Here is a 19,274-nt window from a genome sequence, read left to right as displayed (position 1 = left end):
GGTTTTTCAGCTCATTTACTGCACAGTATGACTTGCAAAATAACAATATTGATGCAGTTCCCCTGTGGCCTTTCTGCCTCACACCCCTGCATTATTATTATCCATGAAAATGAGCGGAAAGATTACCTTGAAAAAACATGGAGTTGATTTATTTATCCTAGAGCTAAGATACTAAGTCATCCTGAGTCGTACCAGTGGTACTCTTTCTAATTATTTCTCTCTCCTCCTGCAGTCGGCGCTGGCGCCGCTGGAACAGGTTCTGCCGCAGGAAGTGCCGGTTGGCCGTCAAATCGGTGCCTTTCTATTGGCTGGTCATCATCCTGGTGTTCCTCAACACTCTCACCATTTCATCAGAGCATTACAACCAGCCTATGTGGCTGACACAAGTGCAGGGTATGAAAAGAACAGACACACATATGCGACAAAATGACTTTTTGAGTGTTTATTTTATTTGTCCAATGTGAAATGACTAGTTTGGAGGAGATTTGAAAGCAGAGTTATCAGAATAAGATAAAAAATTTTGGTTTACATTTCAACCATAAACTGAGAAGGCAGGGTTTTAGTTTTCTCATGCATACTATCACTGGAAAGTTTTTGATGCAGATCCGGGATAAGATGCTGTTTGAATAGATTACAGTTAAAGCTCCCGTGAGAAGTTTCTAACTGGTTATAAGACTGAAATTAATATCTATGTGTCTTTATGAGCTACAAAAGAAAATTTGATCATTAGTGACAAGACTGACTGTTGTCATATGTTCCCACACTGTAGGTGTCAGGTGAAGTCATAACTTGCAAAAACAGCCTTGTTTTTTTCCACAGAAAATGTTCTCAGCTAGTGATTCATGTGACTTTTGAAAAATAGCAGGATAATATTTTTTCTTAAAATAGCTGCACTTAAAAATAAAAAAAATGAAAATAAGCAGGCCAAAATCTGGCATAAAACTGAAAGTTCCCTACAGTAGCTTTAAGTTTTTTGTTGAATGATTTGCATATTACTGAATGAATCATATTCTGTTTGTTTATCAAAAGTGTATCTTCTGGCAGGGGTTATAGTATTTATATAACAAATGTCTCTTTCTCTTCCACTTCAATAATCTGCATTATTTTGATGTTGAGCCTTTGCTCCTTGCTTTAGATGTGGCCAACAAGGTGCTGCTGGCCCTGTTCACGTGTGAAATGTTGGTGAAGATGTACAGCCTTGGACTTCAGGCCTATTTTGTTTCGCTGTTCAACCGCTTCGACTGCTTCGTGGTTTGTGGAGGTATCACCGAAACTATTCTGGTTGAGCTGGAAATCATGTCTCCCCTCGGTATCTCTGTGTTTCGCTGTGTCCGCCTGCTGAGGATCTTCAAGGTCACACGGTACGACTGTTGTCTTGCTGTGTTTGTGTGTAGATGTGTGTGTGTGTTTAGTGTAAGGGTGGTGTTAAATGAACCACCTGTCTCTTGTTTTCTTTTCTTTTTTTTCTAGTCACTGGCAGTCACTGAGTAACCTCGTGGCATCTCTGCTCAACTCCATGAAGTCCATTGCTTCCCTGCTGCTGCTGCTCTTCCTCTTCATCATCATCTTCTCCCTGCTGGGCATGCAGGTGTTTGGTGGAAAATTCAATTTTGACGAGACCCAGACCAAGAGGAGTACCTTTGACAACTTCCCCCAGGCTCTTCTGACTGTGTTTCAGGTATTTAAGTCTGATCTGAAGCGCAGAGCTGGGCATCATGGTCACTCCCGTCTGAGTAAAAGCACCTAAACATGCAGTATTTTATTCATTGGGTGGAAAATACATTGGAAAAGGAATGTCTTTGTACAAGATGTTATTCAGAATAATACATGCACAAACAGTTTGATAAAAGGATATTGATAAGAGGTTTTAAACACTGTCAAGGACCGAAGAGAGGAGCTACAGTAACTCTATTAGCTTGTTGAAGAAAGGAAATTAGATCATTTAGAAAAAATGCCACTATAACAAAGTTAATCCACCAGAGAGCACTAATATTTTGTATGACTCCCCCCTACCACAGCTATGGTTAAAGACATCATGTTTCAGGTTGTTTATACATCTCTCTGTCCATCTGTACCATTCTTATGAGCCCATGTCTGAGTAACAATGAGAGGTAACATTCTGAAATGTGTCACAATGTCCACGTAAACTTGAGGGATGGACTCATTATGATTTCAAATCCAGTTGTAGGTGTCTTGTAGAATAAAATTATAACCTGTTGACATGTTTTATGCAAAAGGTCAAAGGTTAGCTTGTTTGTGACAAAATAATGTCCTGAAAAAAAACAATAAAAAAACAAGTGACAACCTGCCATGAAAAATGAAGCCAATGTGACAGTGCAAATAACTGCAGATCCTCAAGCGTCCACTTGAGGCTGGCTGCAAAAGCCAAAGAAACCCCTTAATGTCTCATGTTAAAATGCTAATTTTTATGGCAAAATTGAACATGTTTACAGCCTGGTTATATATAACCATTCAGGTCTGAATAGCTCATTCGTAACTCATTGGGGACACAGTTATGACACATTCATTAATACAAAGGGTACGAGTTACACGTATCTGAATTATTAGAGGTATCACTGAGTTGACCTGGAGATGGGCGCAATGTAGCTGTGTGCTAGGGGGCTTGAAGCCTTTGATCCACCTCTTTGCCTGTTGCAAGGATGATCGAAAGTAAGGCTGAGTCAGCATCTTTAACAACACCCGCCATCATCCTGCCATCGTCCTGCCATCGACCGGCCATCATCCGGCCATTGTTTGGCCATCATCTCCCCTCCAAAAATCAGTGGGTGATATCACAGAGACTATGTTCATGTTTACACAGTCCTGCTCATAACTCAAGTGCTCTTTTACTATTTTTGATAGAATTCATATAGATGTCTCATGGAATAATATAATGAGGTATTGACCATAGACTGTATAAAATCTGGACATAGTATCCGTGATGTCACCCGTCTGTTCCTGAGCGCAGTTTTGAAGCTAATCGACGGTGGCAGCCATATTGGAAATGCAGAACTCAACCAGGCAGAGTGTGACGTAATGGGGCGGAGTTTGAGCCTCTGAGCCAATTGCTATGTGTTCCCGTCCGGGAGTCAAGTCAGTCATGTCCTTATTTGGGCAATAACTGGTAATCTTAATATCTTCTGAACGGTCGCATTAGAAAAAAATTCAACCCCCGTACAGTGTGTGCCGATAGAGAGATTAGCTTCGTAGGGCCAAGCCGTTTTTTGAACCAGGCTGTTAACATGTTTATTAATGCTGCAAAGATCGTCCTTTTTTGAATTGGTGCGTATGTGGTTTCCGGTGTTTCTGCAGCCAGCCTCAAGCAGATTCTAGATGAACTGCAGTTTATAACACTTCAGCCTGGGCTTCATAGTTTGAGACCGGAGGTTGCCGCTTGGTATTGACATGTTTCTATACCTAAAGTTCAAAGGTCAACTTGACTTTGACATCATAATGTCCTTAGAAAGAACACGTCATGCCCTGTGAGCACATTACCTCAGGTATCTGGATGGAAAACTTGAAATATGGCAAAAATGAGCTTACATCTGGCTGATGCTTGTGATGTGACATCTTTTATCACATCTGCTTGTTAATTTAGTTAGTCCTCTGAGAAAACAAGGCCCTCCACATAGATTGTGATGCTTCCTCAGGCCTGCTCATGCTAGTTTCGCAAAAATGTGTTCAAGGGGGCTTTTTCCTTTTAGTTATTTCGAATATGCCAGTATTACTCCTATTTTGTCACAGTTCTAAAATTGTTGCGTGGGTAATGTGTTTTTTATTGAATCCTTTAAAATCTTAAATACTGATTTGAGCATCAGAGGTAATTTTGTAAAGTATTTTAGGGTAGAAATAATAATAATCCCAAAGCCAAACCTGAATATGTAGTTCTTAGTATGCAATATGATATAATGCAATATGCTGAGGTTCTTCTTTGAGCAACTTTCTCTGAATATTATATCCTAGTCTTTATCAATGTTTCTTCTGGCCACTCAACCAGCACTAAGCTTACATCAAAAGGTTTTATCAACCATCCTTCTCTCATTTGTCGAGATTACACCCAGTCGATGCCTCTCTCGCAAATTCAACACCCTGATCAATTTCAGATCCTGACTGGTGAAGACTGGAACGCTGTCATGTATGACGGGATCATGGCGTATGGAGGGCCTTCCTCTTCTGGGATGATTGTGTGCTTTTACTTCATCATCCTCTTCATCTGCGGAAACTGTATCCTCTGTCAAAGACACAAATAACATTCAAGACTGTTCAAATAGAAAACACAAGAGATCATGTTATCTTTATGAATATGAAGTACTTTCAGAGAAAGAGAGGGAGAGAGAGAGAGAGGGTTTTCTTTAACTGAACACTCAGATATCCTCCTGAATGTCTTCTTGGCTATCGCTGTGGACAACTTGGCAGACGCAGAATCTCTCAACACTGACGAAGGAGACAAGAAAGGGTGACTCTTTGAAAATCATCATTTGGAATGGTTTCTTTAGATGTGTGTTAAAACTCAACGCATATTTATGACAATATCTGATCATTACAGGGACAAAAAGGAGGAGGAGAAAGATGAAAAGGTAACTCTAATTATCACATAGTAACTAAACTACATAGTGTTAGGAGTGTAATGCACTGACACACTTTCTCCGTGTCTGTAAGGAGGAAGAGGAGGAAAATGAAGAAGCTGCGGGTGAGGAGGAGGATCCAGAGGTTCCATCAGGGCCCCGGCCGGTCATCTCTGATCTGGTCAAGAAGGAGAAGATCACCCCGATCCCAGAGGGAAGTGCCTTCTTCATTTTCAGCAGCACCAACCCGTATGACACACGCTCACTAATAAAACCCCTCAGACTTCGCACACACTTCTGGACAATAGTGTCACACGGATGTTCTCTCTTTCTGTTGTGTTTCCTTTGTCCTCCAGATTCCGTGTGTTTTGCCACAAACTCATCAATCATCACATATTTACCAACCTCATCCTGGTGTTTATCATGCTCAGCTCTGTCTCACTGGCTGCTGAGGATCCAATCAGAAACTTCTCAGCTCGTAATATTGTAAGTCCTCGATCCTTCACTAGAAATGTATTTATGGCTTCTCACTGATTGTGTAGCAGACAGAAGACTTTGTTATTCTAATAGTTCAACGATAAAGTTTCAGGGTCATATGTGATGGAGAATTTCGTTGTCAAGTCTTGGATGAGGAAATTGCCTTGTTGCCTTAATTACACTGGTGGTTTTGCATGTTTTAGCCCATTTCTTAAAAGTTGCATACTTGACATCACAACCTAGCATTTGGAAAAGCACACACACACATTGGATGGATTGAGGCTGCTTATAGCACTATATGTTAATTGTGCATCATTTACTCCAGCTATCTGCTTTGTCTCAAGTTACGATTCACACTCTCCACTCTCATTCTGACAGACTTCATTATGAAGTCGAGTCTCGACCAGAGTTTTGTCTCACCCCTTGAGGGAGCAAGTGGTTGCAGCACGTACAGATTAAAAAAAACAAAACACTCTTGCATAATGTCCCAGACTGTCCTATACATGCTGAGAAGGTGTTTTCATGTTACAATTTCATTAATCAGACACTTTTTATTTTTTTCCAAAACTAAGTGTTAGTACAACACAAGCAAGGATCTAGACAGGGAGAAACAATGGTACAAGTGCCACATAGGGCTTCAAATTTAACAACTGATTATAATAATAATAGATATCAAAGTAATATTTCAGTCATTTTCTAAAGAGTATTTATTATTTTGGGTCATACACAGGATGAAATGTTGTCATGGACATTGAAAAGTCTGAATGTGCAACTCCTTATGAAAACTGTGGCACAGTTACCAACATGCCTTGGTAAAAGTTTCATCCTGGTAGCACGTTTGTGAATTGCACGATGGCTCATTTAAATGTGCACAACAGGACAGGAGCATGGACACACTATGTGCTGAGCAATGTAGTTAGGATAAGATACAATACTATACTATACTATACGATACGATACGATACGATATGATACGATACGATGTACTATATTGTCTCCATAGGGAAATTTGTCTTTGACATCAGTGCTGCACATGGTACCTGCTCCTTCAAAAATCACAACAATGACACAAGAACACATAAATAAATAAGAAAAAAATACAATAAATAGTACACAGTCATACAACACACAGCATTCTCTTAAAGAGAGAGCACCATAACACTGTCCCAACCGTAACAGGCTATTTACTATTTACAATTCTAATAGAGATAGGCACAAAGGAGTTCTTAAAAAGTTCAGGGCACATTTCACACTAAGCACATGCTTTATAAATTAGACGGTGCCTTTTAGTTTAACTTTCTTAAGTTTATCATGTGCCAAAAGCTGTGCAATTCTTTTCCCCATCTGTCCGTTATTGCCGTCACTGCCCTTAATTTATCTCTGCTATGCTAGGGTTGAATTTAATCCACTGTTTTTGCTCTCCCCTCTGCACCACACAGAGGGCAAAGATTATAAACAAAGAGAAATGTTGAAGTTTTTTGTCTCTTTTCAAAATGTATGCCTCTCTACAATCCTTCACAGCCCATTAGAAAAATATAACTTGATTTTCTTTAAACAAAGCAAAGGCAAAGCTACATCTGACAGACCTCGAGGGTTAAAGTTTATTGTCTAAACACAACGTACAAAGTTGACCTCTAGTGATCCTGAGAACGCTGTATTGTCCCAGCATTCATGATTCAGGGTGGTCGAGTTCTCAGAAGCAATGTCTTAAATCAAAGATGCCACCAAGTTGTCATTGCCCTTGTGAAAACATACTTTGTCCCTCTAAGCTATTTCTCAAGGCGCTGTAGCTTATGAATGCCTTCGCAGCTGATTCATTAATCACAGACGTCCGAGTGTCCTTAAATGCAACATAAAGGAGAGATTTTAAAAATGTAGGGGGCATTTACTTGATGAGAACAAAACTTTTTACTAAACATAATTCTGCCAATGATTTTAGAGGGTTGTACTTTCTGTTGAGTTGGTGTCAGATGTCTGTTTTCTAAAATTAAATGACTCTTGTTACCTGAAAGGTTTGACATTATCTTATATCATTAGGTTAATATTTTATGAGGTAAAATATGCAAAAAACACTGCTCCAGTCCTGTAAAGTACACAGTCAGCAATCTATGTTTGCAATGATTTTAACTGCATTAAGATGATACTGTATATATGATAACTGTGGATTAGCTGATTTATTTTATAGTCCTGTGGCATGTTTTTGCAAATATCAAACTGTGTGGCTGTGTCATATTAACTCTAACGAACTCTTTCCAGAAAACTTTTCAGATTTTCTTTTTTTTTTTTCATTCATCTTGTTTGATATGATGTTTAAAGCTGCACGATGACCTGTCTTTGTTAAACATGTACGTTGCTCTTTGCAGATACTTGGTTACTTTGACTATGCTTTCACGGCTATCTTTACTGTTGAGATCGTGTTGAAGGTAAATGCCCTGTGTCCCCTGTTCGTGCTGTGACTAACCACTCCCAATAATACTCCAAACGTCTCGTTGCCTTCCAGGTCCTAGGCTATGCAGATTATGTCTTCACTAGTATGTTTACATTTGAGATCATATTGAAGGTAACCCCTTAAAATGACAATGAGAGCCTTGCTGCATTTTCTCCTTGTGTGTCACCTGCCACTTCAGTACAACCTGGCTTGTTTGTTTCCTTTCTCTTATTTACTTTTTCTTCATGGCACCTCTTTTAAAAAAAACACAAAAACAAAAAAAAGTGATATTGGATTTGTTACTTTGCACACGCAAACACAAACACAAGATTTGTTCCAATTACACTAATCAAAGAACTCCTGTTGGGGGAAGGAAACATGACATCAGCATTACATTATACTCACATGGGTGTCACGTCATGGGGGCGGTCATGGCTGAAATGAGTTTGATGATGCAAATATGAAAACATGATGCAACCCTTCTGTGCAATGCAACACATTTTAGTGGGCTGTTCAGACATTTTTCAGGCATTGGCTGAAGTTGAGTTTGAGGTCATGTGCAGGGAGATGTTAGAAGACATAAAAGTCAACTCCAGTCAAAGCTAACTCCATGCCTCTCGTACTGACTGCTCTTCAGATTAACCATAAAAGAGGGGGCACAACCAACCATGTTCATGACGAGCATGGTTCAGTCTGCTTTCCCCGACTGAGTGCACAGGAATGTGGAGTCGTATCTGCAGCTTTTTGGGCAAGAACTGGCATAGTCCATCATTTTTTTTAACCACTAAATCTCCAATGCTCCTAGTTAGCATTCTCCCCTCTCAGTCTCTCTGCAGGGCTCCACATTTACGTGCACTCGGAAAATGAATCCTTTACTTTTATTATTTGAAGAAGAGTTATTTTGGCTGGTTTTTCTTCTCTGCCTGCTGAACTCTGAAGTTTTAATAGGGAGCTGCTTTCCCTTATTCTCAACGATTAAAGAACATAATGGAATGTGCTTTAAAATGACGGTCCACATGAATGTGACAGTAAGGCCATTTCATCTTTCCAATCACTATAACTAGAACTCTTGCAGGTAGTAATTATCCTCATGGCAACAAAATGCATGTTTTATTGCCTCATCCCATAGTCGATTGTGAAATGAAAGACTTACTACTACATTCATGTAGGTAAGGGCCGTGGGGGTGGCGACAGTAGAATTAGCCTCCTGTTTCACCGCTCTGAGCTCGCCACCCCGAATCAGAGTGAAATAAAAGAGTGAAGAAGTGTGAGCGTGTGCAAGGTGGAGAGTGAGAAGATGTTTTACTTTTTGACATGTTTGTACAGTTTTGTTTGTATCCTGTGTGTGTGTGTGTGTGTGTGTGTGTGTGTGTGTGTGTGTGAGTGGGTGTGTGGAGAGAGTGAGTGTTACTATGTGTTGATATGCTACCGTACTATTTTGATAAAATCTGTAGTTATTCTTTGTCCTTTTCTCTTCTAACTTCCTCTGTCCTCTCCTCAGATGACGACATATGGCGCCTTTCTCCATAAAGGAGCATTCTGTCGAAATTACTTCAACCTCCTTGACCTGTTGGTTGTGGGAGTTTCCCTCGTCTCCTTTGGCATCCAGTGAGTACAGCGACAAAAAAGGCACTTTTTTTACAGACCACATGATTTTTGGCAGTTTGTGATCAGGAAAAATTAAGCCATAGAAACTAAAAGGCCCATTTGAGCTTTCCTGTCCACATTTCCTTTATAACTCAAAAAACGGGACTGGTATAGAAAGCCAGAGGCAGCATTTTAGGAATAGTCTTTGAGGTTTTAAATGGATTCTTTTGAGACGTGTAAAAGCTCTGGACAATTCAAAAATTCCATAATTGACAATCTGCCTTCAGTGACGGTGCTTTCTTTATATATGTTTTATTACTCAAGTCAAGAAAGTCTTTCCCCCTTTTTCACATACACTCGCTCTCCATCCCTTTTTGTTTTATACAAGTCAGAAGTTTGAAGACAATGCTGTAGTTGATTTTAGTAAACATGAGGACAACTGTGGCATCTTTGTTCCAATTGGTTGTAGTAGCACCTTATTATGTGAATGAAGCTGTAAACTAGGGATGCACCGATCCAATCCTGGTATTGGATATCGGCTAGATTGGACTCAAAAAGCTAGATTGGATATCGGTGACAAAGGGACGATATATAGTGCCAATCCATATGGCAGATCTATTCATCTCAGTTCTATGCTTTTCTGTGTTTAAAATAGCCATTTGCGTCTCCTACGTCATCAGCGCCGGTCAGTCTGTGCATTTCTGCCTGGTGAAGCATGATGGAGCATAACTACGAGGCTCTGCAGTTTAGGTGCATGCTTCTTTTGCGAACAGTTCCACCGGAAACTTGCAACATGTGCAACGGTCATTTTTCGACGGATGACAGTCGCATTGAAAAATATAATGGGAGCTCAAAGGAAGAAGTTTACGTCAGCTGTAGCCTACTACAAAGAAGGAATAAACCTTCTATTAATGGATTCAAAGTGTGAAAAACTGACAGGTTATTGGATTTAATTGTTCTGGATCCTTGAAATAAAGGGATTCCAGCCTCTGGTTTAGCACTTGGAACTCAGGTACAGTTCACCATCAAGTCATAAAAGCTTGAAGTTGCCTAAACATGTTTCTATCCTCACATTAAGGAATAGAGATTGTTAAATCAATACCAGGATCAGATCGGCTAGTATCAGTATCGGCAGATACCAAAGCCCACGTATTGATATCGGTATCGGGACCTAAAAAGTAGGATTGATGCATGCCTACTGTAAACATGTTGCAGCCCTGTGGGATCCATACACTCATATGAAATGACCAATGTTATAGCTCTGCCCCTGATTGCAATTAATGTTCCCTAACTGCATTCATATACAAGGTCATCCCAACTTGTTGTAGGAATTTTACAAGCATAAACAGAAAAAAAGTCGAGGTGATAGACTCAGCTGTTTGTGTTCAAACATACACCACACCAGTATATAAAGTTGGGACATTTTCAGGAGTTTTGTGCATGTGTGAAAGGAGTTTCAGAGAAACTAAATTTACTGCACACTTATTTTCCTCTGATCAAAAGAGAAATACGTTATAGGGTTCATGAATGGTTTCTTTGCTCAAAAAAAAATACTGGTAAAATGTGTGGGGTTAAGGATATAAACTCACACTACACCCATCTGTCGTTTTCGTTCAGGTCTTCTGCCATCTCAGTGGTGAAGATTCTTAGGGTTCTCCGTGTACTTCGACCCCTGAGGGCCATCAATAGAGCCAAAGGCCTGAAGGTGAGACCTCATCAATCTTGCAGCCTGTCCAAAGAGATAACCAAAGTCTTAGACTGTTCAGCACTGATCCCTCTGTGTGTAACAACTTTCTGTCTCTGCCTCACAGCACGTGGTGCAGTGTGTGTTTGTGGCCATCAGAACGATCGGTAACATAATGATCGTCACCACTCTGCTCCAGTTCATGTTTGCCTGTATAGGGGTGCAGCTGTTTAAGGTCAGCAGTACTGGGCTTAAAAAAAATCAATACTAAACACGATCAGCATGAGATATTGAGTTAATCGTTTTTGAAATATTTATTATTTACAGTATGTTTTGTTTTCTGCTGCAGGGGAAATTCTATCGCTGCACTGATGAAGCCAAGTCCAGCCCGGAAGAGTGCAAGTCAGTTTAAATCTTTTTCATTCTGAACTGCAAAATGACATGCAGTCATCATCCAGTGCATATTTTAACCTTGATGGATCTTGCCATTTTCTCATAGGGGCACCTACATCCTGTATAAAGACGGAGACGTGAATCAGCCAACCATCCACAAAAGAGTGTGGCACAACAGTGACTTTAACTTTGACAACGTGCTCATGGCTATGATGGCTCTGTTCACTGTGTCCACTTTGAAGGCTGGCCTGCGTAAGATTTTAAACTCTTAATCCACATGTCCAAACTTAAAAAAACACACAGATGATTTTTCTTCTTAGAGGAACTAGATCACATACTCTTCCTCTCTTTTGCTCTCTTCAAAGGTTGCTCTACAAGGCCATCGACTCCAACAGGGAAAACCTTGGCCCCATTTACAACTACCGTGTGGAGATCTCCATCTTCTTCATCATCTACATCATCATCATTGCTTTCTTCATGATGAACATCTTTGTAGGTTTCGTTATTGTCACATTTCAGGAACAAGGAGAGAAAGAGTACAAAAACTGTGAGCTGGACAAGAACCAGGTCAGTCTGCAGGTTCATGATTTGCAGGTTTGGAAGCAGCGTGTTTGAATATGTGTGTGTTGGGTTACGAAAAAATAGAGCTCTTCATGAAAACTTAATACGTATTGACATAAAACACTTTCAAAGCCTTTAAAGAAGTGAATTATCTCTTCATAATATACATTTATTCATTAGAAGATTTTAGATTTTGCCAGAGAACTATTGCTCATTTTCCAAATTCACACAGCAGCCATTTTTCTTGTCTCATGCACAGGTTGGAAACCCAAAGCTATCATAAAGCACAGCTGCTTTACAAAAAAATAATCATGTTAACAAACTGTTCCCATTCACTGTGTCTTGATCATTCAGAACCTAGGAAGACAATGCCTAGTGACCATGTTGCCATAATTTTAGCTAACACACCCTGTTAGCCTTAGTACCTTAGTAAATGTTAGCTCAATTCATCACTACCTTGTAATTTATACTTCTCTTTGTATTGCGCCAAACTACAAATGTATCATTAGCTACGTTTTCACAATCTCAAGATATTTCATAACACTATTAAACTGCTACGTTAGCCGAGAAGTGGTCGGATACTAACATGAGCTTTTGTCTAAGGGTAGTTTATATGTTATGAAAAATGTTGTTTTAACAAATGTGTCCCTGAGTTTTCACTTTACATTATCTTTCAGATCCTGAACAAACTAGATGCAGAAAAATATTAACACTTTTCAGATTCCTCATGTTAATATTTTCAAACATGGACACATCCCGTTAGAACAGCAGCATTTGAGATTCATACCTTGACTGTAAGAAAATGGTTGCTGTGTAAACATGATTAATTTGGGTATTAGGTTAAACGAAAATAGTCTAAGTTGGACTCAAATGAAAGTATTTGATGTGTTCTGAAATTAACTTTCAAACACATTTTGTTTATTTCTGTGCAGCGTCAGTGTGTGGAGTATGCTCTGAAGGCACGCCCACTAAGGAGGTACATCCCCAAGAACCCATACCAGTACAAATTCTGGTATGTGGTTAACTCCACAGGGTTTGAGTACATCATGTTTGTGCTCATCATGCTCAACACGCTATGTCTGGCTGTACAGGTAAGCTGTCACACTAAATCTATTATAGGCAAACCAGCCAGCTCCAAAACAAAGTCAGTGTCTGTTTACGAGAATAAGATCAAGTGAGCATGAAATACACATTTACAGGTTGAAGGTACATTTGCATTTGTGAAGGTTTAGTTAGTATGAAAGGTCATCAAATAATTATGATGTGATATTTTGGATGATAAGTGAATATTAAGGTAATTCTAAACATGTCTCTATCTTGCTGTCTATGAATGAAAATTGTATGTGGTGTTTTTTAAACACATTGTGTTGGTTAATTTGAGTCCACCGTGTAAAGTATCAAACAACTGTGTAATATAGATAAACACTTTCATCAGATGAGATGAATTAGTTAATAAAATTGTTTCATTTCAGTTAATGTGTACCTGCCAAACTGCTGTAATTACATTAGAAGTGCAGTTTTACAGAAAATGTTGCATATGAATGAGATGACTTTGGCACTCTCTTGTGGAAACATCAGAAATTACATGGTGGAAGTATGTAATGTTATCTGCCACAAGGACAAAGAAACAAATGGACTGGTGTAAGCGATGACACCATCAATTTAGACCCATATTTGTTTCGAATTCTTCACACATAACCTTTATTAAAAAGATACTTTAATCACAAACAAATAGTCTACCTTTAGACTGTTAGACAGGGCTATTCAATTAAATATTTGGTCAGGCTGGATTTTCAGACTAAGGACATGAGCTGGGCCGGACATTTTTAGCAGACAGTGAGCAAAGTTAACCATTTACAAGAAAAACAAATAGATAAGCTAACAAACACACTGGATGTTTATTAAAGTATTGCCACATCCAAAAGGGCATAAACACAATAAAAGAGCACTTAAACTAAACCTATGCTGAAAAACTGCTTCTTTCGGGCCACTTGAGGGTTGCTTTCAGGCCGCATGTGGACCACGGGCTTCTAATTGAATAGGGTTGCTGTAAGAGATGCATTTGTATTGTTTGTTGTTTTAAGGAATTGCCCTGTAAGGACATTTTTTCAGCAGAAACTCCCTTTTTCATCAGTTTTTCTTAACCTGTCACTCTTTTTCTTTCTCGCTGCAGCACTACGGCCAGTCAGCTCTCTTTAACTATGTGATGGACATTTTAAATATGGTCTTCACTGCTGTCTTCACTGTGGAAATGGTTCTCAAACTCATTGCTTTCAAACCCAGGGTGAGTCTCTGTGCAAATGTTTCCCTAGACAAAGCACTTTGAATAGAGCCTAAACACATAACTCACACAGATATAGAGATGTTTTTACAGGAAAGCAGCTCTTCTAACAGCCACATAGATGTCTTACTAATACAGATTTACTGATTGAATCTCAATGATTAAATACATTCTTTGAGAACACTGCTGAAAGTTCAATTCAAGGATGAATTGGACTCTCCATTTCATCTCTTAAAAATACGGCACCAGTCTTCTTAGCTAAGCATAAGGGGGGTAACTAAGGTAAACAGCTAGCTTGGCTCTATCAAAGTTAAAAATGACTTTCTGGAAAGTGAACTTAAATAGCACAGGTAGGTGGATATTATTCCTCCAGGCCAAGAAACAGGCCTTTGAATAACCCCTGCGAAAGCACCATGTGCAGTTTTTATGTTTTATGCCAGACCAGCTGCCTCAGCTAGCTTCTAGTTTTTAAGCTAACAAAAGCTAAACACCTCCTGGCAGTAGCTGCATATTTTACCCACTGATACAAATCATCTTGTCTAATTTTTGCCAAGATCGCAAGTGTTTCAAAGTGTTAAACTATTGTTAAAATGTTAAAGAACGGAGTAGAACCCATGAACCTTTGACAACCCAGTGAATAAGTGATTTTGTTTTTCATTTTCCCCTCAACCTCGCGGCCCCTGCCAAACAGCTCTGTGTTGAGAAGAAGGACAGGATTCTAGTAAGAGACAGAGTGTGGGGTGCTGTGCTGACTTTCTGCCTTTTTAACTCAAATAGTGCTCACTGTTTGTCGAGTTCTTGGCAGCAGTATTTTTCTATGTAGCATCAGTATTTTAACATCAGTTTGGTGCTCGTTGCCCTGCAGCTCAGCTACTATTTGTGTGTACTTATCACATCCAACTTGCCCCCCCCCCCACTCACTCCACCTCACTCAGGGATATTTTGGGGATGCCTGGAATGTGTTCGACGCCCTGGTTGTGATTGGCAGCATAGTAGACATTGTTCTCAGTGAGATCGATGTAAGTAAGCTCAGCTACAGCGCCCCCTGATTAACTCTGACCCCTCTCTGTTCGGGCCACCTCTTCTCACACTGCAGCTTTTCTTGGCAGGACTCAGACTTCTGATTTTTATCTGATCACTTTTAATACTTGTCTCCTTTCTTTTCTCTCTTTTTGTCCTCACCTGACCCTGCCATTACATGTCACATTTCTTCTTTACTTCTTTACCTTTTTGGTCACTTATCTTTCCTCTCCTTCTCTTCATCGTCTCTCTCTTTTATTCCCATCTTTGCCTTTGTGTGTAAAACCATGCATTAACAGCACTATTTCGCTGATGCTTGGAACACATTTGATGCCTTAATTGTTGTTGGTAGCGTCGTCGATATCGCTATCACTGAAGTGAATGTAAGTATCCATTTATTTCTGCCTCCTGAGTTGAACTGGAGCCTTGCAGGAAAGCCATGTGACAAGTTTTTTTAATATGCTAATAAAATGTAAAAAAAAAAAATTGGTTGCTTAAAAGAAACTAATGACTTCTTCATTCTCTTGACAATTAGAGAGCAGATCTGTTGGAAAGGGAAAGCTTCTTCCTTATTTTTTTACTTTTTGATACCCATCCAAACACACCTCTAGCACCTCGAGCTTCCACGTCCTAATCTTCTGAACTAACTAACCTTCCTTAACCCTCCTGTTATGTTGTGGGTTCAAATTGACCCTTTTTAAAAAGTATATATTTTTTATTTTTGTTATAGGACAGCTGAAGAGAGAGATAGGAAATGTGGGGAGTAGAGAGTGGGGGAAGACATGCAGGAAATGGTCGACCGGCCGGGAATCGAACCGGCGACCCCTGCGACGAGGACTGTAGCCTCTGTATGTGGGGTGCTTAGACCACTAGGCCACCAGCGCCCAAAATTGACCCTTTTTAAGGTTAAAAAAAATAATGTTAAAAGTATTTTTTCGGTGTGAAACATCTTTGCATGCTTAATAGGTGAAATCAACAAATAAAATCAAAATGGTTCATTTCACATTTTAGGCAATATATGCCTTCTCAACCAGGTAAAAACAGCCTAAACATCTGGGCAGCATGTGACAGAAGAGGTGTCTCGTGTTCATTTATCAACATCACTTTCAAAATTCAAAATAAAATAAAACATCTATTGTATTTATATTTAGGTCTTTACAATGTACATTTAAAAAAGTTTTAACAAGAAAGTTCATTAAAAACAAGTGAGATATCCTCATTGAAGCATGATCTGTGAGGATTAAAGAACACAATTGCACCTAATATTGATTTAAATGGTTAGTAATGGAGTTAATAATGAGATTAAAAACATGTTTATTGGGATTCTTTTGGGGTTATGACATTTTTGGATAATTAAATACCCAGGAACGTTACAGCTCTTCCTGAGAAACGAACATGATAGGAGGGTTAATTGAATGATATCTATCAAGCTAAAGAAATCGAGAAAAACATTCCTAGTTGTGTAAGCGTTATTGGCTTAGTCTGTAAGGCTTCAGTTTCATCCTCATTCATGTCTTCTTCTTATTATTAGTGCTGCACTCTGGTTCAGTCAAACAGTCTGTGTTGGTCGATTTTTGCTTCTGCTCTTTGTGTCTCTGTGGATGTGTTTGAGTATTGTTTGTTGCAGGAATGATGCCAATCTTTCTGATATAAACTGCTGATTGTTTAACCCTTGACTATTACAGTGACAACATACAAGTCAGAAACAGGAGTCTGTCACAGTCTGTGTGACCCCAAGGCTTTTATTTGGTGCACAGCAGGATGATTTATGATGTGGTTGTCTAATGTTTTACTCTTGTTCATTTTGTTTCCATAGAAACTTGTAGAGGCAAGTATTGGAATGAACCAAAAAAATGTTTTCTGTGTGTAAACTGTTTCGAACAACAACTTTATCTTTGGGACCCCTATAATATTTTATTGAGGAAAAAATAGGCTTTAGAAATGACATCACAGTAGATAAAGATGATTTATTGAATTAGGGTTAATTGAAAGCTCTTGATTAAGTTACAACTTCTCTGAACCAACTACCACAATCTCTTTATGGAATTAATTTACACACTAACACCTACAAACAAAACACGTTTTGGTCAGCTGAGATGTGCTGAGCTTTGAGTTCAGCTGACTCAAAAGGTCTAATGATGGTTGGATTTGTATTCAAATATAAGAAATGAAAAACAAGGAAGGCTATGAGACCAAATTACCACTCTTTTCGGGATACGTATGGTTATGGTGGTGCTTGTTAGAGGTGCAGTGCAGCAAAGACTCCCTGCTCCTGCCCCCCTCTCCTCCTACTCCCCCATCCTGGGTGCTCTATGTCTGAGCTGCAGTGCTGTTTTTCTGGAGATATTTCTCATGTTTTCTGTGTTTTCTCAGTTTCTGTTCTTTAACATGTCTGCATGAGTGTATAAACTTAATTTTAACATATGGTGGTGGTGTGTGCAGATTACTATTCTTATGCATGTGTGTCTTACATGTTTACAGTTTGTACTTTAAGGTGTGCTGTTAGTATGACTGTGTGTGTGTATGTATGTTGGGAACAATGTTGACTTCACAAGGGCTTCCAATAGTTTCTTGTGAGATGCCTTTCATACATCATTGACATTTTTTTGCACGTGGTTGCAGTTTGTGATACACAAAGATCAGATATTAAACTTTTTTCTAAGTAATCAGTTCTAATAGCTGATCTATTTTAGGTTTTCATTGAATCTGCTGATTTTTTTTTGCTACTTGCTTGCTATTACAGTCATGAGCTGTGTGATTGTTAAGCTTTCCAAATGCATGCAGGGAAGTTTCAGCCATGATTCACCTCATTCCCTGACATCCTCTCCATGTCCCGCCTCTCACAGATGATGGCGCTTGGCCGCCCGCTCCATTCCCCTCCGGTCAGTTTTTTCCATAGAGCCTCGTGAAGTTTGCCCTTTCTCTCTTTCCATGCCCCTTGAACTTTACCTCCAGACAGAATGGCCCTGGAGCTCAGAGCTTGGAAGTATATGCCTACACAATATTAAGGACTATTTCCGTGTAAAATTTGTGGAGTCAATCTGTTTGAAGATCTTAAAATTGTGACTTTTTCCCTTAAAGTTGTGTTGGCCACTGCAGCTTTACCGATTGCTGATTCACCGCACATGTATTAGCTGAAACAGATAGTGTGACCTTTATGGAAATAGAAGACTTCTGATGAACCAAAATTTAGCTCAGACTTTTGATGAACTCTTAAATTAGAGTAAAAATTGGAGCATCCTTTCACCGAGCAGTAATAATCAGGTAATAATCTGTGGACTACAAGTTCATAAATGCATCAGATGTCACAAAATCAGCCCTTGTTATTGTATTTTACACTGACGGTGCTTTAATGCAGCAGAGTCTGAGGTTCTTTGATGATCTTGTGTTTGTGTCTCTGTGAGTGATTGTCTCTGTGTTTTGTTCTGTCTTCCTGTAGTGAGCTCTTAAAGCTCAGAATGGAGCTCATATGTAGCGCAGGTGTGTAGACTCCAGTCAGGTGCATGAACACTCCAACAGCGACTCTCACCCTCTTTACACCTCTCTGCCTCTCCTCTTCCTCCTATGTCAGCATATGTCTACCTTTAATTGTCCCTTGCTCTAGTTTCCTCCTCTTCCTCCCTCTCTTCTTTACTGATCTTCATTCTCCTCTTTCTGCACCGGACTGTGAGAGCGCCCTGCTATGGCAGTTATGTTGCAGGGCACTCCTGACATGCATGAGTTGCTGCATTGCTATGAGTTCACTAATGGCCTTCCTTTTCATCCAAAATGTCTTGCGTGTGCGTGCAGTGCTTCCCCAAGCAACATGGCAATGCTGAACGCATGCTCCATCAGCGCTGTGGCCAGGATTACTTAAAGAACCTCCTCAAGCTAATTTTTCTTTTTTTATTATTTCTGCTCATTCTGCACCTCATTTTGATGCTCTGAATATTGTGCAAAGGGATTTGACTGAAGCCATATCTGTCTGGAGTGTCTTTGTTTTCACTGCTGAGCCTTATGATATGGTTCCTTTAATCTCACTTATATTTTTGCATAAAAATCACATCACCATTGAGCATTTAGCTCAACAATCAGCCTTATGAGCCACTTTTCTGTATTTTACCTTTTTTTTTTTTTGCTGAACATAAATAATAACAAGTAACTTAATTTTTATGTCAAGAATTGCAAATTGTGTATGGTTGTGGATTTGTGTGAGCAACTGTGTAGATCAAGTTATTCTATGCTTCATCTACTTTTGGTCATGAATCATTTCAGCCACTGAAAAACACATTGTGATGG

At 39.4% G+C, this 19,274-nt stretch overlaps 1 protein-coding gene across 1 annotated transcript in view; it reads left to right on the top strand.

Annotated features, from left to right (window-relative positions):
- cacna1da (calcium channel, voltage-dependent, L type, alpha 1D subunit, a) overlaps positions 1-19,274 on the top strand; it is an 80,377-nt gene that overhangs the window by 45,472 nt on the left and 15,631 nt on the right. Inside the window, 19 exon segments of the mRNA XM_034703992.1 lie at positions 233-393; positions 1,136-1,361; positions 1,471-1,678; positions 4,104-4,224; positions 4,369-4,456; positions 4,547-4,577; positions 4,660-4,814; positions 4,922-5,051; positions 7,543-7,602; positions 8,972-9,078; positions 10,675-10,762; positions 10,869-10,976; positions 11,091-11,143; positions 11,241-11,365; positions 11,368-11,386; positions 11,500-11,701; positions 12,628-12,786; positions 13,869-13,979; positions 15,296-15,379. Of these exon segments, the coding sequence (XP_034559883.1) occupies positions 233-393; positions 1,136-1,361; positions 1,471-1,678; positions 4,104-4,224; positions 4,369-4,456; positions 4,547-4,577; positions 4,660-4,814; positions 4,922-5,051; positions 7,543-7,602; positions 8,972-9,078; positions 10,675-10,762; positions 10,869-10,976; positions 11,091-11,143; positions 11,241-11,365; positions 11,368-11,386; positions 11,500-11,701; positions 12,628-12,786; positions 13,869-13,979; positions 15,296-15,379 (2,236 nt within the window).

Source organism: Notolabrus celidotus, chromosome 1, assembly GCF_009762535.1.
Source record: "Notolabrus celidotus isolate fNotCel1 chromosome 1, fNotCel1.pri, whole genome shotgun sequence".
Lineage (NCBI taxonomy): Eukaryota > Metazoa > Chordata > Actinopteri > Labriformes > Labridae > Notolabrus > Notolabrus celidotus.
The sequence above is the reverse complement of the archived record's forward strand: the minus strand, read 5'-3'. Positions and strand labels throughout refer to the sequence as shown.